This window comes from Antechinus flavipes, chromosome 3 (assembly GCF_016432865.1).
Source record: "Antechinus flavipes isolate AdamAnt ecotype Samford, QLD, Australia chromosome 3, AdamAnt_v2, whole genome shotgun sequence".
NCBI lineage: Eukaryota > Metazoa > Chordata > Mammalia > Dasyuromorphia > Dasyuridae > Antechinus > Antechinus flavipes.
Genome location: NC_067400.1, coordinates 382,282,276 through 382,305,493, shown reverse-complemented (window position 1 = coordinate 382,305,493; position 23,218 = coordinate 382,282,276). Strand labels below are relative to the sequence as shown.

At 33.2% G+C, this 23,218-nt stretch overlaps 1 protein-coding gene across 1 annotated transcript in view; it reads left to right on the top strand.

Annotated features, from left to right (window-relative positions):
• The first annotated feature begins 3,669 nt into the window (after positions 1 to 3,669).
• LOC127557273 (aldehyde oxidase 4-like) overlaps positions 3,670 to 23,218 on the top strand; it is a 91,713-nt gene continuing 72,164 nt past the window's right edge. Inside the window, exons 1-3 of the mRNA XM_051990655.1 lie at positions 3,670 to 3,729; positions 6,543 to 6,600; positions 13,359 to 13,455. Coding sequence (XP_051846615.1) covers positions 3,670 to 3,729; positions 6,543 to 6,600; positions 13,359 to 13,455 — 215 coding nt within the window. The remainder of the gene's footprint in view (positions 3,730 to 6,542; positions 6,601 to 13,358; positions 13,456 to 23,218) is intronic.

The following is a 23,218-nucleotide window of genomic DNA, read 5'->3' as shown; positions in this document are numbered from 1 at the left end:
GAGTCTAACCGATTTCTTAATATTTCTTATTTGAAGGTAAAGCTTCAGGTATGACATTTTGTATGTGGCTTCAGAACATTTTTCCTAAGCTTAAGAACTAGACTTTTACTTCCTAAGTTCTTTATCTACAGCTGATTATCATTCACTTGCCTTCCTTTCTTTCCCTAACTCACCAATTTTCTCTGGAAGATCCTGATTAACATTCACACAGACCTCAAATTTGTAGTGAAATAATATAACTAGATTAGTAACATTATGGCAAAAATTAGGAAGCATTAGATAGACATATATCTCATACATAAAACACAATATTTTAATTCTTTTTTCAATTCCAACACATTAAAGAAGCTGTTTCTTCTCTACCTCACTTTCTCATTTTGTTTTGTTTTTTTTTTAACTTTTCAGTCTCCTAAATTGTATGGGTGTGAGGGTTTTGTTTTGTTTTTTTGTTTTGTTTTGTTTATTAAAAAAAAAAACCCTCTTTTCTCCCAAACAAATAGAATTTTAAAAAATAGTTAAATCCATAGAGACTTGAGATTGTTTAAATTGGGGGGGGAAATTTTCAGTTTGTGGCAGTATAGAACTGTTCAAAGGCCCTCATTTCTTGGAAAATTTAATTGTTCATAATACTAGCTCATGTATTTGTTTATCCCTATAATTCCTTCATTTAAAAAGGCCAATGGTCAGTTATTCTTCTTTCAAAAATCTAATATCAAGCAGCACTGGGGATAAATGTTGAATTGTATGTCTCATCACATATGCGGGTACATAACACATGTACTTCATGTTAGAATTACATATAGCAATCATGAGTTTATGTAGAAACACATTCAGTGCATAATAATGTATACAATAAGCCAACAACACAGAATAGAACATATTATATAATCTAAGCATTAGCATATTAACATATGGTTTACTAGTTTTCCTCCCATCTATTTGACTGCTTTTCCTGAGGGTTTTTTTTTTTTTTTTGTTATTGTTGTTGTTTGGCTAGATCTTTATGTGTGTCTTGCCTACTTGGTATGGGTCCCTGAGTCTCTCTATCCTGTACCTCTTCTCTTTTTTCTCTATATCATCTTTCAGTGATTTCATCAGCTTCCATAGGTTCAATCATGCTCATGGAGATACTAAAATCTATATATCCATTCCTAATGTGTCTATTAGGTTCTAATCTACAATCACCAATTCTTGTTAGATATGTCCACCTAGATATTGATATCAATAGCTCAAATTCAATTTGTTCAAAATGGAACTCATTTTCTTCCCCCTTGAAGAAGTGACCTTCCCTCCAAACACATTTCCTTATTTCTGTTGATGGTATCACCATCTTTCTTGTCTCCCAAGTTTGTAAACTTGTAATTATTCTTGAATCTTCCTGTATATAATGTCATGTCAATTCTATCTCCATCCCATAGATCCCATGATCTTTCTCTTCTCTCACAGAACCACAATTCCAGTTCAGACCCTTATTACCTCTCATTTTTCATCTATATTACTATATGTTTTCTCACTTCTAATCACTGCCTATTACAATCCAATCTGATTGTCCAACAATGAACAAAATTATCTTCCTAAAACTTCTTCTTCCCTCCCTTCCTTCCTTTTTTCCTTTTTTCTTTCTTTCTTTTTTCCTTCCTTCCTTCCTTTCCTCCTTCCTTCCCTCCTTCCTTCCCTCCTTTTTTCCTTTTTTTTCTTTCCTTCTGTTCTAGCTCTGGGACAATTGAATTGATGATTGTCAATTTCCATTCATGGGAGTGGGGCAAAAGTTTTTTTTTTTCCTTAAGAACTAATTCATGGGGCAGCTAGTGGTACAATGGTTAGAGCACCAGCCCTAAAGTCAAGAGGACCTGAGTTCAAATATGACCTCAGACACTTCCTAGTTGTGTGACTCTAGGCAAGTCACTTAAGCCCAACTGACTCTGCCAAAAAAAAAAAAAGATTCATAGAAAGTGTGAATTTTGTTCATCTTAATGCAAATAATTTAATTGGCAAATCTAAGCAATTTGTAATTTGAAATACTCATTTTTAAGTATAGTGAAAAAAATAAGCCATCTTTATAAAGATGATTCTTTATTAGTATTTATAGCTGTGAACATTTTGCTTCTGGAAAGAACATTGGATTTGGAATCAAAGGATCAAGATTCAAATATCCTATCATCTGATACATTGTTGGTGGAATTGTGAATACATCCAGCCATTCTGGAGAGCAATTTGGAACTATGCTCAAAAAGCTATCAAACTGTGCATACCCTTTGATCCAGCAGTGTTTCTACTGGGCTTATACCCCAAAGAGATTTTAAAGAAGGGAAAGGGATCTGTATGTGCCAAAATATTTGTGGCAGCCCTGTTTGTAGTGGCTAGAAGCTGGAAAATGAATGGGATGCCCATCAATTGGAGAATGGTTGAATAAATTGTGGCATATGAATGTTATGGAATATTGTTGTTCTGTAAGAAATGACCAGCAGGATGATCTCAGAGAGGCCTGGAGTGATTTATATGAACTGATGCTGAGTGAAATGAGCAGGACCAGGAGATCATTATATACTTCAATAACAATAATGCATGATGATCAATTCTGACAAGCGTGACCCTCTTCAACAATGAGATGAACCAAAGTAGTTCCAATAGAACAATAATGAACTAAACCAGCTACACCCAGCGAAAGAACTCTGGAAGATAACTATGAACCAGTACATAGAATTCCCAGTCCCTCTATTTTTGTCCACCTGCATCTTTTATTTCCTTCACAGGCTAATAGTACACTATTTCAAAGTCTGATTTTGTGCAGCAAAATAACTGTATGGACATGTATACATATATTGTATTTAACTTATACTTTAACATATTTAACATGTATTGGTCAACCTGCCATCTGGGGGAAGGAGGGGAAAAGTTGGAACAAAAGGTTTGGCAGTTGTCAATGCTGAAAAATTACCCATGCATATATCTTGTAAATAAAAAGCTATAATAAAAAAAGATTAAAAATTGAATAAAAATACATCCTGTCATAATTATTTCTGCTTGACTGACTCATTTCTTCTCTGTGGGTCTTAGTTTTCTGAGCTTGGGGATGTCACTAAATGATCTCTAAGGTCCCTTTTAACTTCTTAAATCTTATGATTCTTAGATTTTTACTTTATTAAATTTGTTATGAAGTCTTTAATACTAAAATACTTTTTTGTTCTAAATTATCATCCTCATGCCCATTAAGTGAAAATTTGTCTGAATATTGAATATTAAAAGTATTAGAAGTTAAATATTGGATGTTATAGATTTTTGTAATGGTTAATTAAAATAAAAAAAAATAAGTCTATTAACAGTTGTATTTATGATACATAGGGTTTTTATTGTTATAGCTTCATTTTATATAAATTCTCCCAAGTAAAGAAGACCTCATTTTTCTTGGACAAGAATGAAGAATGTATAAATCATGTGAAGGAAGAGGCAGAAAACTTGCAATGAGAATTAAACATAAAACAATTATTAGCTGTGTGGGAGGCAACACTAATTGCTCAATTTGGATTCAAGATGTTGATATAAATTACTCTTTACTGTTCTCACTTTGACAGACGTATACTTAGGAGTCATTAGAGAAATTATTCTTTTAATCTTTTGGAACATTATCCTACTGTTAAAAATAAAAGCTAGGTATTAGCAGCTATAACGATGATCTCTATTAATCCTCATCAATCTGATCACCTGATTTTCTTCGTGAATGGAAAAAAGGTGAGCTTTGGATATAATTCTGAAGAATTTCCATAGATTTTGTATAAGTACAGCAATATTTTCTTTAAGAAGATATTTTCTTATCCTTTTTCCCCTCATTTTATTTCCTTTTCAACATAAGGAGATATTTCAAATCTAGTCTTTCTATACTCAGAATTAATTTACTATTGATGTGCTCTAGATATATTTAAGACAGTTGGATATGTTCTAAAAAGGTAACAAACTAATCAAAAGTGAATGTGACTTGTTTGTTTCCTTATTTTGCTTTTGGAATAGATAAAGAATGATGGATATTTTGTAATTTAGCAGATATGATGTAGTTGAAATTTCCTAAATTAAAGTTTTATTTGACTGAGTTCACCAGGGCTATTATAATAAACATTTAATGTAACTATGATAGTAATAGCAACGATAATCATAACAATCAAACTCTTTTGAGCAAATTTCATCTGTCTTGTCTATCAAGTTAAAATATTAATATAGTAACTAAACTGTGGCTGTTTCTTAAGTTATTCAACTGAATTTTTTTCAATTACTCTCACATTATTTGCTGGCATTGAGAAAGTCTCTATTTCGTAGAATATCCAAAGTTTTTCTCTATCATGTGTCAGAAGAGATTTTAAAGATATTTATTGTCTATAAAGTCTCATCTACCTCTATTTGCAGTATATGGTATAGAAATTTTCTTATAAACTGAGTTGAAGGCAAAAAAAAAAACTTAAGGAAAGAAAAATGGGTTAAGTTCTCTAAAGATTTAAGTCACCAATTTTTTCTAATGGACAAAATAGTTTCCTTATTTTCCTTTATTTTGCCTTAATGAAATTGTTCATGTGGCAGTTGCTTGATTAGTGGATAGAATACTAGAAGACCTGGCAAATTCTGCTTATAGATTATAAAAACTCCTGGACAAATAACTTTACTTCTCTTAGCCTTAATTTGGTTGCTGCAAGGATCAAATGAATGAGATAATGTATGGAAAATGCTTTGCAAACACTTGAAATAGTTGGATAAGTATTATCTATTTCTACTTTAACATTATTATGATAATAAAAAGCCTTTTCTAAGACAGCCAATATTTTAAACAGGTGTCATTTTTTATTTTCTTACTTCTTTTGTCACCTTTGTTTTTTAAATCTCTGCGGGAAAAGTAAAAAGGAAGAAATGATAGAAAAGTTATTTAAAGCAGTTTAAAAAATACTTTAGAAATTATTGAATTTTGTGAGTATGTATATATATATATGAATGTGTGTGAGTTTATTCATGTAAGTAGTGGAGAGAGCAATCAAATGTACAAATTGTATATTTGTATATAAATACAAACATATAGATGTACAGGTTATGTTCTTTAAACTATTAACTGAAAAAAATTCATAGAATGATTCCTTCTCAAATATTCCCTTTATTACTATAGAAAGGCAACTCTTATCCTTAGATTTTATATGTGTATATGCATATTTGTATGTATATATACATATATATATATAAGTTAAAAATATAGAAGTTAACTATAAGTTAAGAATAGCAAGGAATCCTCTGTATTGGCTTATTTTCAGGACTGACAGTGACATACTTTTATTAATTTCTTACTCTTTCCTTCACTCTTTCCTTTTTTTGAAATTTTGCAAATTTCAAGTGGATTAGATATAATTTTTTCTCATGAATGGGTACTAGGATTGGTGTATATTTGTACCTATGGATATATTAGACTTTGGAGAAAGAGTAATAAAAGTGCATAGTAAAAATGTAAAATCATTTGAACTGGAAATGCTGTTGCCATTTGTAGGAATTGGCAAAAATCTCTTAGACAATGTAGGATTGGAGCTGACTCTTGAAGAAAGCCAGAGAAAGAGGAAATGATTGTGAGGAGGGAACACTTTCTACTTTAACAGCATTCTATATATCCCATTCCTTTCCCTCACACAATCACTACAGTCACACACAGTGGCGTAGGTTCTAGTAACTATTGCAATAACCTTCTAATTGGTCTTTCTGCCTCAAAGTTCTCCCCTAAGTCATTCTTCCATTCAGTTGCCATAGTATTTTTCTTAAAGCACAAGTATGGTCATGTCATCCTCCCTATTCAATAAATTGCTTAATTCCTAAGTAGTTGCTAAATTTCCAAATTCAAATATGAAATCTTTTGTTTGGCATTGAAAGTCTTTCAAAATCTGGTCTGTTCCTATGTTTCTAATCCTCTTATATTTTATTCCTTTCCACATAATCTATTATAGATATTCTAATGTACTTGCTGTACTTCCCACCCAACTCTTCACATCCTAATTCTGTTTCTTTTTATTGGTTGTCTTCTGTGTCTGAAATATTCTCCTGTTTCACAATCACTTCCTCTTTCTCTGGCCTTCTTCAAGAGTCTGCTCCAATCCTACATTCTCTACGAGATCTTTGCCAATTCCTATGAATTTGTTTTTGTAGAGTTATTTGCTTGTTGTAACTCTGATAAGAATGGATGCTCTGTGAGGGTAGAAAACATGCTCCCCCCTTTCTTTGATCATAAGTATTTAGCAAATCTGTATATAGTAAGCACTTCATGATTGCTTATTTTTTATTAATTGTTATTATGACTAGTAAGATCCACAATGTTATTCATTTGGAAAAATACCAAGAAACTGAAATCATGAGAGAATTGTTGTTGTAGGATTTTATGGTATTATATGACAAACTTTGAATTTTAAGAAGGTCAATTTTTCCCTTCAGGAAATCAAAGCAATGCCTAACATTGCAAGATTAAAATAAAGTAACATGGTTGGTTTGGTTTCAGCATATTATCATAATCTTTTTCTCATTTCTCAATGCAGGTAGTAGAAAGACATGCAGATCCTGAAGTGACTCTGTTGTTTTACCTGAGAAAAGTCCGTATCCTTACATTTTAAAAACTTCTTTAACACTATGATTAATGGTATTTAAGATAGTCTAAGAATCCCTAAAAGAACTATAAAAACAAGGAAAAAGATATTATGAAATTAATGTCATATATTGACATTTTTATTGTATTTGTTGGGGAGGAGGTGCATAGAGAAAATTCCTCCCTCCGTCATCATCTCTTTATCCCCTTCATCCCCCTGTCCTTCTCTCCTTCCTTCCTTTTCTTCCTTTCCTTCCTTTCTCCTTTTCTCTCTTTCTTTCCTTCCTTCTTTCTCTCTTTTTCTTTAAAAAAGAGAAGATGAATAAATCATATGAATGTAATCTTAGATTATTAGAACAGATAAGAAAACTAAAGCCTAGACAGAATTAGGTTACCTAAAGTAACATTTCAATCTATTTACTTTACTATTAAGGAAACTGGGGGGAAACCTTGCATGATTACATGACTTACTTAAAATCACATAAAGATTAAGTAGAAGAGCCTTAATTTGAATTCCATATTTCCTAATGCCAAAACCAGAGTTTTTGTCAACATATTATACATGTGGTTGTGGTATTTATATGCCTCTGTGAAGACCAGAAACCCAAAATCCTTATATCTTAATATCAAAAATTATTTCTCTGTGATTACAGTAACCATACATCTCTTATTTATACTGATGACTTCAAGAAAAGAAATTTTGATACTAAATGAAACTTTGAAAAATAGAAGTTTCTTGTTAGTGCTTATGTTCCAATTTTTGATTTTGTCTTTAGATCAATTTTATTTTAAATGTCAACTTCCTATGAGTAGAGATTGTTTAAATCCCTGTTCTATTTCAAATACATAGTAGTAAGGTATTTAATAAATATTTGTTAATTGATTTGTATATTGACTTTGATAGTATGTATAAATGTATAAATTCTATATTAAAATTTATTATGTTTAAACAAGAGTTTAGTAGTGTGTACAGGCAGGAGAAGTCAAGATGCTGGAGTAAGGCAGGGATGTACCTGAGCTCTCCCCCAAAACCCTCCAAATACCTTTATATAATGACTCTAAAAAAAATTCTAAAGTGTCTGAACCCAGAAAAGAGACAGAATGAAATAATTTTCCAGTCCAAGACAACTTAGGTCAGCAGAAGAAGTCTGTGTTCCTCTCTCACCTTGGTAAACAGTCCATCACAGTCCATTCCAGTATAGATGGGGCCTTAGGATGACTGAATCAGTAGCACTAGTGACAGTTTCCTAACCTCTAAACCCACAGTTGGTAAGAGCATTAAGCAATGGATCAGAAGAAAATTTTCAGGGTTTCTTTTACTGGCATCAGACACCATTATAAGAGGGCACTCTGTTGTATTGCCTATATTTGGATTTGGGTCACCATCCTGGATCTTAGCCCCAATTTGAAGAGTAGTCTTAGTACATAAGAACTTGTGTTTACAAATTACAGTTCCACAGCTCTACTCACAGTTTTAGGGTTGAAAAAAATCCTGGTGGACACTCACAAACCAACGCACAATTCAGGAGAGTAGTAAATATACCTCTGCTTAGATCATATTACCTTGGAAGTGGCAAAAATTTCCAGGATTGCAAAAATACCTCAAAAAACAGCTGCACAAAACCCCTCTGAAGCTTGGAACAATGACTACTACACTTGGAAAGTAGAGTCCAACTTTAGCTTAGAGTAAAAACTTAAGAAATAGACTGGAAAATGAGAAAACAACAGAAAAATATTCTGATTATAGAAAATTACTATGGTGAAGAGGAAGATCAAAACACTCACTGAAAGGGCAATATAATCATTATTGGTTTTATCTTTAGATTGTCCTCAAAGAAAAATATGAATTTTTCTTGGGCAATGGAAATGTCAAAAAAGAATTTTAAAAATCAAATACGAGAGAGGAAAAATTGGGAAGAGAAATGAGTAATGTGAAAAAATCCTGAAAAAAGAATATCTTGCAAAGGATGCACAAAAAATTACTAACGAAAATAGCACCTTAAAAACCAGAATAGCTCAAATGTTTAAAACACACACACACACACACACACACACACACACACACACACACACACACTCCAATAAAGACAATAACTTGAAAAGCAGAACTGGATAAAGGGGGAAATATTCAAAAATTCACTGAAGAGGACTCTTTCAATAGAATTTGCCAAATGGAAAAGAAAGTACAAAATTTCACTGAAGAAAATAATTTTCTAAAATGAAGAATTGAACAAGTAGAAGGTAATGACTTTATAAGGCATCAAAAAACAATCAAACAAATCAAAAGTATGAAAAAAAACCAGAAGAAATCATGAAATATCTCATTGGAAAAACAACTAACGTGGAAAATAGATCTAGGAGAATTAGTTTAAAAATTAATGAACTACCTGAAAGTCATGATTACAAAAAGTTTAGACATCATCTTTCAAGAAATTATAGAGGAAAATTGTCCTGATATTTTAGAACCAAAAGGTAAAATAGAAATTGAAAGAATCCACCACTGAAAGAAATCCTAAAATGAAAACTCTCAGGAATATTATAGCCAAATTCCAGACATTCTTGATGAAGGAGAAAATACTGGAAATATCCAAAAAAGAAACAATTCAAATATAGTGGAGCCACAAGCAGAGCAACACAAGATTTAACAGCTTCTACATGAAAGGATCTGAAGGCTTGTAATGTGATATTCCAGAGGGCAAAAGAACTAAGATTACAATCAAGAATCACCCATGCATCAAAACTGAGTATCATTGCTCAGGAGGAAAAAATGACATTTATAAAATAGAGAACTTTCAAACATTTCTGATAAAAAAAAAAAAGACCAGGACTGAACAAAAAATTTAACTTTCAAATAGAAGATTCAAGAGAACCATAGAAAGGCAAAAAAAGAAAAATAATAAGGAATTTAATGAGATTAAAATGTTTACATTTCTACATGAGAAAGTAATATTTATAATTCCTAAAAAAAAAAAGCTCTCATTGTTAGGGCAGTTAGAAATATGCATAAACAGAAGGTATAGACATGAGCTGAATGTGATGATTTGATTAACTAAAAAAATTAAGGGATGAGAGAAGAATGAAATAAGAAAAGAGGAAAGAGAGAGGTAGAATGGAATACATTATCTAACAAAAAAAAAGGCCTGAAAGAGATTTTACAATGGAGGAGAAAATAGGGGAAGTAAAGAGGGGAGCACATGAACCTTATTGTCATTGGAATTGTCTTAAAGAGGGAATAATATACAAACAGAGTTGGATGTAGATATCTGTTATACTGAAAAGTTGGAAGGAAAAGAAATGAGAGAAGAGAGAGTGGAGAGCTGACAGAAGGGAAAGCAGCTTAGAGAAGATAAAAGTCAGAAGCAAAATACTTTTGAGAATGAACAAGATGAAAAGATAGAGAGTAGAATAAATGGAGGGAATTAGGGTAGAGGTAAATGCATAGTTGGTAATTATTATAATGGAAAAAATTACAAAATTTCTCTGATAAAGACTTTATTTCTTAAACATAGGAAACTGAGTCAAACTCATAGAAATAAGAGTCATTCCTCAATTGATAAATGGTCAGAGAATATAAACAGAAAAATGTGCAAAGCCCATCAAAGTTATCTATAGTTATATTAAAAAATCCTTTAAATAACTGAATGATGAGAGAGATGCAAATTAAAACAACTCTTCAGTTACTACCTCACACCTGACAAATTGACTAATATGATAGAAAAATGACAAACATTGGAAATAATGTGGGGAAATTAAAACATTAATAATATACTATTGGTGAAGTTGTGTCGCATAAGAATCTTAAAGTATAAGTATAGAATTACAATGTACCACTCATAATAATTTCAGATGAATGAAATCATGGATTCTTTGAAGTAAGTGATATTAATGTTCATTGTTCTAAAATCTATCTAAAACAAGAATGCCCCTAATGAAAATAACTTTAGTAATATAGAAGTATAAAATATAATTTCCTTAGAAGGAGGAAAAGAAGTATAAACTCTGAGATTTAATTTAATACATGGTGATTAGAATATTAATATCACTTGGCAAGCATATTGTGATAAAGTCTTTTTTTTTTATATTGGTTAGACTATATCGTTCTTGAGATCTCTTTCAACTTAAAAGTTGTAATTCCAGTTCTCTGTAAGCTGTGTCCCAGATGGTATATGGGATGCTTTCCTTATTGGTGGAGATCAATACCCTAAATCTGTGTTAAGGGAAAGGCAGAGTTGGTGGGAGCAGGAAAGAAGATAATTTTGGTCTCTTCACTGGTAGTTTCTTTCCACTCCTTCAGTTGCCCACATTTCATTGAAGAAGTAATGTAGCTATTTTTCACTCACTATTAACCCCATTTTTGTCACTGTTATCATCATCTTCCCTGCCATCTACATACAGAATCTTCCTTACATGTCTGGCAATTCCTCTTATTTGTAGTCACCAATTCCTGTTAATTGTTTTGACTTGGTTTTCCTGAATTCTTACTACTTCATCTTCACTACTATTACTCTAGTTCTTTGCTACTTCCTAGAGGTATTCAGTGTGGAATTTATATTAGGTAGCAATGGAGTTAAGCCTGGCACACTAAACTTGAAACTTCCTTTCCCCATTAATAAGTAGCTATTGCAAGTTTAGCTTGAACTTGAAAAATCACATATGCTAAACTCATAATTTTTTTTTTGGCTGAGGTAATTGGGATTAAATGACTTGCCCAGGATCACATAGCTAGGTAGTGTTCAATTTTAAGAAAGTGGTAGATTTGAACTCAGTTCCTCCTGACTTCAAGGCTGGTGCTCTATCTACTGCGTCATCTTGCTGCCCCTATGTTTTTCTTTTACTGTGCAAACTGTCCAACTTTGTCGATCCAGTAAAGATGCTCCATGCTCTGAAATTATAACTCTTACTCTCTTTTCCTAACCTTTCCAGAAAAACTTCTATTACTGAAAAAGAATAACTAACTTACTGATTCAAACAGAAGTTATCTTCAACACAGACCATATCCGTAAGATGAATTCTTTATAAAAATAAACATATAATATAATTTATAAGATTATATTCAGAGTCACATAAGTCAGATTTGGAGAGAAGTAAAGGTGTAGAAATGCTCAGATTTATAACTACTACCAATCTGATTAAAGAGATTCACAACTACATCGTCACCTGCTTTTACCCTTACTAGTTGGAGTGTTTTATAATTTTAAAAAGTAGCTTTGTAACTAAATAAATTTCCAAGTAATGGGATAAATGTGGGAGACAGAAAAGTCAAAAAACTATTGGGGAAGAAAAGGGTTTTGCTACTTCCAAACCCATTCCTCATCTTTTTTCTGCCTGCTTCTCCATACTTTTATGATCAGAAATCATAATATAAATAGAAGTAGGTTAGAAGTCATCTAGTTTAAAGTTCTACCCCATCCAGATTTTTTTTTCATAAATACCCTTGACAGGCCTCTAGATTCATTTAGAGTAAGTCTAATCATTTTTCTTTGTGAAAAATTTTCAAATAATTGATGATATAAATGATAGTTTCACCTTCCCCTACTCCTCCATCTCCTTCTCACATTCCATTCTTATCCTAATATTCTCTACTCCAGGATGAACATATTTAGTTTTTTCTATTATTCCTCATATGACAAAGTTTTCAGACGTCCAATACAACTATAATTTGTCCATGTCTCTTAAATTATGCTGTCCACAAATGAATTATCCAGATCCAGTGGTCTAGCTAGCACTAAGAACAGTAAACTTCTTACTTTTATTGATCTGGCACTATTAATGGCTCTATTAGTAAAGCATAAGATAACACTTCTAAAAGAGTCATCCGGATGCCTGTTCCTGACCTGGAGAAAAGCCTGGGTTCTCACCAACTATGACAACAGAACACAAGCATTGTCAAGTTCTAAAATGATAGATTGCTAGATGGTGCAGTGGATAGGGTGCCAGGTCTAGATTTAGAAAATTTCATATTTCTGAATTTAAATCTGGACTCAGACACTTACTAGTCACTTAGCTGTATTTCTCACCTATAAAATGAACTGAAGAAAGAAATAGTAAACCACTGGATGTACCTACAGTATACAAAAATGATTGATCAATTTAAACCAGTGTGTCAAACTCAAATAGAAGCAGATTCCTGAAGGATGCATTTTTACTTATAAAACCACAAATTAATAATATCCATATAGAGTTGTAATTTATTTTGTTAACCATTTCCCAATTATATCTTAATCTGGTTCAGCCACATTTAGAAGTTTTACAATACTATGGGTTTGGGGTTGGGAGTAGAGTAAAGGAAGGGCTATGTTTGGTATCTCTGATTTAAGCAATTCATTAGGAGGAAAATCAAGTAAAACAAATTAATTGATTTAAGATTTAAAAAAATGGTTGAATGGAAAAATATTTTGTTCTTCAACCAATTGTGGTAATATTATAAGACTATAGCTTTATACAAGTTTCTTCTTGCCTCTAACTCATTAATGCAAAAAGCACTAAAAGTCAAGGATCTATCCAAAAAGAAAGGGTTTAGGACCTGAATTGATCACAGTTCTTCCACTAACAAGGTTGTAATCTTGGGTAAAACACTTTATTTCTAAGGCCCTCAACTACATAATGAGAAAATAGGACTGAATAATCTTTAAGGTATCTTTTATCTCTTTAGAGCTGAGATTTGAAATAATGGGAAAGTTGGCCATTCATTCGTTACTTGTTAAGTGTTGGTGGAAAAATAAAATAAATCTGCCTACATGCCTATTTCCTTGACTACTTTCCTTCCTAGTCTGCCTGACAGGAACCAAATATGGCTGTGGAACAGGGGGCTGTGGAGCCTGCACAGTGATGATATCAAAATATAATCCCATCACCAAGAAGATCCGGTATCCTTTATAATGACTCATGTTGAGAGATTTTTGTGGTTGAAGGAGGGGGAGAAGAGTAAATATCCTAGGGAACTTTCTCTGCCATACATTCTGCTTGAAATAATTCTCACTAGTCTCCCTGAATTCAGGTGCTGCCTGACTGTTCAGATCCAGTATCCCTCTTGGACTTGCTCTTACTAGTAATTCCCTTGGGCCATAAATTGACCTTGCTTTCAGTTACCATGATAATAAGTTATAGTATTACACATCCCAGAAAACACATATGCATTTTTCATGGTTGCTGTTTGGAAACAGCATATTAACTCAACAACAACATCACTCAGTATTAAAGAGTTAGGTTTCCATGGATTTTTAAAAAAATTTCAGATAGATAAAAGATCCCAGGGAAATTTGGCAATTTTTAAAAGTGGTAAATGTGAAATTGCTCTTTGAAATGGAGAAGCATTTGGAGCAGGCTATTCCCTTGCTGACCTTATGCCAGTCTAGAAATTAGCAGTCAGCCCCCTGAGTCCTGTGCTTCCTAATTTTTTTGAATGAATAAATAACCACCATCTTTCCTGCCTGTGTTGCCCTAGGATGCTCCAGATGTAGCCTATCTAATTGTGTTGTAGAGAAATCTTCCTTCCATCCTTTGGTGTTAAAGTTTTATTTTTTGATGGCTGAAATGTTGCTGAAAGCTGAAATAATAAACCATTGTTTTGGCTTGACCCAATTCTCAAGGCAAAAAAAAAAAAAGGAGTATTGATATGTCAGTGCATTCTACATAAGTGAGTCCTGTAGAATGATAGAGAGTAAATTTGATGTCAGAATTCTGGAACCCCTGGATTTCCATAGTCTAGTTCATATTGTTATTTTGCATTTCAACTGATCTAGACTGCTTACCTTTAGGGACTGAGCTCAGATGGGTATCTGCTTTATACCTCTGAAGTAAATATTTCTTTGTAAAAACAAAAAATTAAAAAAAAATTAGGCTGCTCAGCAGGTCTGAGTTTAACCATAGGATCATAGAATTTAAAGGTAGGAAGGCTTTTAGAGTTTATTCAAGCTATTTAGGAGCATAAGCATCATATGCTATTTTCAAAAGATATATCTTTCTATATAAAAGATATACATGTGTATTATTTGTGTGTATGTGTACTGCATAAAACAATTGCCTTCTCTGCCCTCCTTGTGGTTGAACTTTGCTGTATTTTCTATTTTCCTTTATTCCAAGAAAGTATGTTCTTTTGAGAATTCTGACTTATGTGAAACTTCCTGAGTCAGTCTAATGAGCATTTTTGTATTTCAAAGAGAATGATAGTAATTGCTAAACAATCATAGGTGGGCAACTATTTGAATGCCAGTTGTAGACTTGTCACTTCTCCCAATTCAATTTTTTTTTATTGGATAGTCTAGTGTTTTAGGTAGCCTTTTATTCTCACGTTTTTTTGTAGACAAGCTGGAAAGTCCCACAGATTGTTCTGTGTGTTTCTCATTACATGAAGATTATTACATTGAACTTTAGACTAATAACAGGTTAATTTATGAAAGGTAGTTTCATAGAGGAACCTTAGAATTAGAGAGTTCAGGATTATGCCTCTATTGCTTACTAGCTGAAAAGCAGTTAATCATGGAATACCCACATATGTTCTAATTGGGGGTAGGGTCCATTCATTATGCAATACTGCATGCTTCCAAAAGCAGGACATTGAACTTTCCATATGTGTTGGTGGCAAGTAGAGATCCTTCCTTTGAAGACTGGATATTACTGAGGGAAATAGTCTTTATCCTTCATTACATATATAGGCTTATAGACCATAATTTCAGTTACACACATATTACTCACTAACCTGAAGGAATATTAGCCTGAGAAAAGTATTCTTTTGAATCTTGAAAATATTTTTGTTTCTAAGCTCAAGTCATATGTTTTCAAAAAGAATTCTAACAATTATCTAGTTCAAATTTTTCTTTTTACATATGACAAATTATGTGACCTTAAGTAATTCTATTCATTTCTTTAAGTCTCAATTTTCTTATTTGTCAAAGGAAAAGTTTGTACAGTGGGGAAAAGATTAGAGTCAAAAATTTGTTTTAAATCTTTACTCTATTGTCATTTATTACCAAGTCAATCATTTCTTCTCTGTACTTCAGTTTACTGGTCTGTGAAATGTAGAGGTTGTACTAGAGGATCTCTATGGTCTGTTCTAATATTGGCATTCTGCTAAAAGTCAAATTCCCATTAACACTTCAGAAAGGATTAGAGTAATAAAGTCCTTTGCTTCTTTTCAACAGGAATACAAAATGGCCTTTGTGTGAAAAGGCTTTTTAATTGATTGGAAGGGTGACAAAGACAAAGTCGAGCTTCCTTATAATTTATCTTGGACCAAACAGGGTCATAACTTTCTTTAAACATAAATGCCTTGTAAAAGGGAATTAGCAGTCAGCCCCCTGAGTTTTGTGCTTCCTAATTTTTTGAATGAATAAATAACCACCATCTTTCTTGCCTGTGTTGCCCTAGAGTGCTCCATATGTAGCCTATCTAATTGTGCTGTAGAGAAATTTTCCTTCCATCTTTTGGTGTTTAAAGTTTTATTTTTTGATGGCTGAAATGTTGTAAAAGGGAATTCTCCATTCTTGGTGAGTTCTAAGATTTAGTTTTTAGGAAAGCATAAGACTCAGAGGACTTTTTGTTCAGTCATATTAGTCATGCCCAAACATTCATGATTCTATCTGGGATTTTCTTAGCTAGATTTCTTGGCTTCTCCCATTCGTTCAGATAAGGAACTCGGACAAATAGGGTTAAATGACTCGTTCAAGATTACACAGAAATTAAGGGTCTGAAAGCAGATTTGAACTCAGAAAGATGAGTCTTCCTGTCTTCACTTCTGACACTATCCACAGTGCCATCTTGGGCCTTTGCCCTCCTTTTTAAACACCAAATTATCTTGGGGGCTTATGGAAAAGAATAAGGAACAAACTTCTGTTTCTTCCACCCAGAGATGTGACTATAAATTTTTAATAACTAGCTCTCAGGAAAAAGAAATGTCCTTTTGACACACTTTTATGTTTAGTTAATCTTATTACTTCATCACTTTCTTAAATCTAGCCAATCTACAAAACAACAATTCAAATCTGATTTGGAAACATTTTGAGGTTTTAATGCTGTCAAATATTTAATAATCTTCTTATACAACCTGCTTCCGCCCAATCTGATTCTAATCTCCCAGACCATGTTTGCACATTGTCTCCTTAGTAATGACACTGTTTTGTTCAAAATATGTAACTATGACCTAATACTTCCCTCTCTGGCAAAGCCAGTTCCTTGTGTACTAAAAACAATTTTGAAGCAAACTTCCTGCTCCATCTGTTTCTTTCTTCTCTGTATTATCTAGATTTAGATTTCTAGATAAGCTTGTTGCTAAACCATATTCTCTAGAGTTCCCAGTTGTCTGTGAGTACCTCAGGAGATATTATCTTTTCCTCCTTCAGTTTCATTTCATATAGATGGAAGAATTTACAAAGAGACAAGTTCAGTCTTTTCATAACCAAATAGTATAAGATTTGGGAAGGCAGGTCTCTAACTAAACTTCCTTAAGAGTAGCTGCTCCCCAACTTTGCCTCTTATCATCAGTCGCCTCTATGCAAGAACTGATAGTTGTATTATATTGCAGTATAACTAACTTACTGTCTATAACTTGAGACCCTCACTATATTAAAACTGGCTTCTCAATGCTTTTTGCCTTCTCGGTGCCTACTGTCTTAGGCTGTTGGCATCTTATTATTAAAAATGTAAAAATTTTACACAAAAGAGGTGAATTGCCAATACACAAAACATTTGGAGTGTATGGTAAAAAAAGAAATTATCTACCATAACATGTATATAATAAATCTGTACATGCATCGAGTTAATCTTGTTAACCACTAAGTTAGTTTACATTGCACAAAGTCCTGTTACCTAACACATAAGGGCTCTCTAGAATGGGGAAATCCTTGAAAACTTTTTACTCTAATCTGAGAACCTTGATTCTCTTGGGCAGTTTTAACTCTTTTACTCTTGGGGAAAATTGAATGAACCCATACCAACTTAGAGAATTTAAAAATATATATATATTTTTAATTGAACTGAATACAAAGTAAGAAAAAAAGAACAGAAAAAATACAGAAAAGGAAAACAATATATTGTCATGTGTAATGTTCTATCTAAAATGTAATGTTCTCTGTTGGGGGTCTTTGGGAGCAGCTTTCGTTTCAGTTCAGTAATCACCACAAGTGCAGCCAGGTGTTAAAGTCCAAATCCTTTATTATCTCTTTCAAAGTCCTATCTCTTTTCCCGGAGCCTGGTTAGCTTTCTTATAGTCCACATCCTTTATTATCTCCTTCCTGGGGCTGGGCAGTTTTCTGGGGGTCTTTTGGAGTATTGGTTTCAGTGGAGAAGTGAAGGAAGAGAGGCTGCCACCAAGATGGGTATGAGATGGGATGAATGGATGTGGCTGTGAGTCCCCACTTATATGCTCCACACTGAATCCAAACCAATCATTATATCACTAGGAAACCATTATTTGTTGTGGATTAAATCAATGCTAAACTAGATTTAACTATTGTCTCCTCAATTCCACTTAGTATCTTGTTTCAAATTCTGGCCCAAAACATCCACTGACTTAGTACCTTGTAAGAATCCTTTGTTTTAAGTTCAGAGTTCTGGTCCATAACAGTCATGTCCCCAGCAGACCATCAGGGAGGATTCAAAATAAGTAACAATAAATTTCCATTTCAAGAAAGTGTATATAATAATAGAAGAGATTATATTCATGAGTACCCATCTTTCCTTTGCTTCCTTGCAAGTTATTCTTTTGTTCTCTGCTGTGTACTTTTTACTTTATTCTTTTCCTCTTCTTTCTTCTTTCCCTTCCCCCAAGCAGGTTACAGTTAAATACAGGTATGTTTATATATATATATATATATATATATATATATATATATATATATATATATATATATATATATACCTACATATATATGTATATATATATATTACACACACACACATTTTATATTTACTTACAAACACACATATATATGCACACACATTTATCCATATGTAAATATGTATCTAAAACAATATTAATATGGCTGACATATAATGTAGAATTCTTTATTGATTAAATCTTTATGTTTGACTTTGTTTAAGGTCAATGATTACTAGCCCTTCTTTCTATTTTCTAATAAATTCAACTCCTAATCCTTGTTGTAGTGCTTGTATTTCCTATCCCTGCTAACTAATCTGCTTTAATTTTACTCCTTAACTTGCCTTGCTATTACTTAACCTTTCCTCCATTCTCCTCCTCCCTTTCTTTCCCTCCTCATCCCACTCCCATTAATCCACACACTTATTTATCCATTTCTATTTATCTAAATACTCTTGTGTCCCACCTTATCATATACCATCTTTCTCACCCTGTTTATCTCTTTCCCATTAATCTACATACTTATCTCACTACCATACACATCCTTCTATACTTTGCCTTTTCTTTTATCTTTTGCCCATTAACTACACAATTTGTCCCATTGCCATTTCCACAAATCTATACATCATTCTGTATCCCATCTTATCTTATTGCTTCCCCCGCCCTTATTTCTTTATAGATTTTGGAGGGTGCTATGCCCTTCATCCTACATATGAAGTATTGCCTATTTAATCCATTCTTGATGTGAGTAGGTTTTCCAGAACTACAAGTTGTCCTCCCCCCTTCAATGCCTCTGAAAATTCGTCTAATCGTGGGGAGATATGCTTCTAGATTAATTTTGTAATGCCAGAGAAACTGATTTACATATATATATATATATATATATATATTATATATATATATATATATATATATATATATATGTCATTGAGAACTCACATTCGCTGCTGGATGCTTTGAGACTTCAGCCCTGGGGGCAACATGGCCCCTGCACAATCTCTCCCTCTCAAAAATCCAAATAAAATATTAAAAACTCTTTAATCTCTATCTTGCCTCAGTTTAGCATTGATTTAATCCACAACAAATAATCATTGGTTTGTATTCAGACACCAGAAAGGTATTGAGATAAGTAATGAAAAAATGAGCATATAGTGCATGAGGTAGGGGTATAATAAAATAAAACTAAAATGCTAGTTTGGAATTAGATAGTAGAAGGCATTAAATACCAAACTCAGATGTTTGCATTTTTTCTATAGATAAGAAAGGAATTAGTGAAGATTTTTAAGCAGGAAAATGACATGTTTAGTCTGGTGATTGAATCCAGCTACCTGGAAGATAGATTGGAAAGGAGAAAAATTATAAATTTATTTTATTAGGGCGAAAGTTGATGTGGCCTAAATTAGGATCCATGGTGATGAAAGTGAAGAGAAAAGGAACTATGTGAGCAGTGAATTGACAAGACTTTCTAGATGATTGAAAATGGTGAGAATAAAGGAGAGGAAGTAAAGAATGACTCTGAGGTTGTGAACCTGGGGAGACTGGAAAGATTTTGGTAACCTAATAACAAATGATTAAGTGTAGAAAAAAATGTTTGTTTGTTTGTTTTGCTTTGGTAGGAAGATCATGAGTTCAGTTTTGAATATGCTGATTTTTAAGCTATAAATGAGACAGCTCCTGCTGATATATCCAGCAGACAGTTGGTGATATAGAAATAGCACTAGATTTGGAAGAGCTCTACACAGAGGTGACAACTATACTGATGGCAACTGATGAGATCATAAAAAGAGAAGATATAGATAGAAGGGAAAAAAGGACAGTTATGTTACTTTGGGAAACAGCCACATTTTGAATATGGGGTATTGATTTTCTAGCAGAAAGAGATCAATTAATTTGTAGGAGAATCAATAAAGACCAAGGTCACAAAGAGATTATGTCCAAAAAAAGGAAGTGCTAGACCAGGTCAAAAGCTTGCAAAGAACTGGTGGAAATAGCCATTAAAAGATGGATCCTTAATATAATTGGAATGGATTGTTTCAATTAAGGGATTGAATATGTCATTTTGTAAGGATAGTAAGTGAGATGGAGATGATAAATTAAAGACAATTCTAGAGGTTTTTATTTTTTTCCTAGGAATATGCCTCTGAAAGTAAAATATAGGCAAGTCATTTGAAGAATATTAGGGTCAAGGAAAGGTCGTTTGAAGATGAGATCGATTTGGATATTTCTGTCATTAGTTGGAAAGGAGCCAGTAAATAAGGAAATATTGAAGATAAGAGAAGGTGGTGAATAATCAAAAGGGTAAATAATGTAATGCTGGAGAAACTGAGGCAAGATAGAAATAAGAGAGTTTTTAATATTTTATTTGAAAGGGAGAGATTTATTGGGACCAAATAGATCCATGGTTTGGTCCCAGGGCTGAATGAGATTATCATCTCCAATAATCCATCAAACAAAGTGAGTTCTTACTGACATACATATACACATGTGGCTCAGCTATAGGGGTAGACTGAGGCAGGGGCGGAGTTGGAGTACTGAGAGAGTCTATCAATCTGGTTCTGATGGGGTAGGGGGAGGCATGAGGATATCTGATAAACTGGAATGACAGAAGGGGGAGAGGCGCCCAACATTCTGATGATGTCTAAGATAGAAGGTCTTTCTCCTTATCTGGATCATCATGATTAGGAGGGAGAGATAGTGTTGCAGTATTGACCTGAACAATTAGGAACTGAGGCAGAATAATTCAGGGAAACCGGGTAAGACAATTTAGGGAAACCTAACCTAGGCAGGACAACTTAGGGAAACTGAGTCAGGACAATTAGGGAAACTGAGTCAGAACAATAAAAGAGAACTGTGGCATAACAATAAGAAGGGATGAAATCATCCCTGTCAAAGGGATTGATCATTGCTAGAATTAAGCTCACCATTTTCTTAGAGATAAAGGCAGAAAGAATAGGACATGATACAGAATAGTCTGAGTTACAGCATCAAAAAGGAGTTTTCAGTAATCTTGATTTTCTATGAGCTCACCCTATTCCTGCCAGGACATTGATTCAATGAAGATTTTAAAATTGATAAATTACAGATAAAGAAAATCCTTACTACCATTTTTGCTTTGAGTTCCATGATTCATAGTTAGGTTTCCTTAGGACTGATCCTTCCATGTCCTACAATAAAAATTAAAAATTGAAAAGCCAATAGACTTGCATTTTAGAACAAAGATTAAGGAGCTTTCATGATACCAGAGGAAAGTTTAAGGAAGAAATAAAAGATTGTTTTCTTGTCATCATTGATAAGAATTCATACTTTACCATTGGAGCATTTCTTTATATTTGAACATACAGACAACAGACAACAGCTGTACCCTCATTCTCCATTTATATGAATATTAACTTCTGACCTACAAGTCTTTGCATAGTTGTTTGCAATTTTTGTTCCTCCCCTTTTTCTGCCTCTTCTTTTCTCTGTATCTGTGTGTGTGTGTGTGTGTGTGTGTGTGTGTGTGTGTATTTGTGTGTCTGTCTGTCTCTGTCTCTCTGAATTTTTCTCAAGGGCAGAAAAAGAATAGTTCTTTTCAATAGTTTTCTCTTTGTTTTAAAAGCCATGATTACTAGAACTTCTGACTTCTCTCCATCCTAGGCCTCTTTTACTGAATATACTATTGCTTTGACTTTAAGATTCTGGGAATGTTTAGAAAAAGAAAAATTTCTCTCTCTAGTCAAATGTGATTTGAAATTTCTTTGATCCATATAAAATTTCAATTCCCAGAAGTACTATGAATTCATAAGCACCCAATTTCTACAGTCCTTCATTGCACAAGGGACTATATACAGTGGTTCTCAAACTTTTGTTCTCAGTATCTTCATGTTGTTAAAAAAACTATCGAGGATCTGTTCAAAGAGTTTTTGTTCACATGGGTTATATTTATAGCTATTTACTATATTAGAAATAAAAAAATGATTTTGAATTTGTAGACCCTCTGAAAGGGTTTCAGAGACCCCAACAATTCTTTGGACTACACTTTGAGGACCACTGGACTATAAGGTTATCTTCTACTTTTACTATTTTTAATGCCTGTGATTACCTTGTTGGCTAAATATAAATATTGCTAAAAATCTTCTTCTATGATGTTTCCCAAGGAATGAAAAGCATAGTCCCTCTGTGATCTAGATACTCCGATTTCCAAGATAGTAACTTTGTTCATGGGTAAATCTTGCTCATCTTGCTCTGTTGACTTCTTTCCCTGAGGACTACAAACCAAGTCCAGAAGGAGGTAGAGTTCTCTTCCTGAGGAAGAAAATTGAGCATCACTCTAGTTCAATGGAAGAAATTGTGAGGCTTCCCTTCTTAGGTGGTCTTGGAATTAAGATCTGGGAGAGCGCTAAAGGAGCCTGACTCTGTGACTTGATTTTTTTTTTAGTGAAGTAAAAAGCAAGGATCTCTGCTGAGAGAGAGGAAAAAGTTTGCAATAGTCATTTAGAGTATGACAGTCATGGAAGAATAAAAGTATTGACTGTGAGAATTTAGTAGAGATCAGATACCATGAATTTGTAAAAGCCCCAGTTTGCTTCACTGACAATATTTAGTTGGGTTCAGAAGCCAGAAGCATGAGAGAAGGTAGATGATAGTGGTAAATCCAGGATTGCATTTGAATAGAGCAAAGGATTTGGGGTTTTTGTATAGTTAATTTGCTCAAACACAGCGTTCAGAATGGCAAAGGCAGCAATGTGAAGCCTGAACAATGTGGGATTTGAAGGAGAGCTGGAAGTAGAGGTGACAATGAATTTAAGGAATAGTTTTAAGATTGCTGCAGAGAGAGA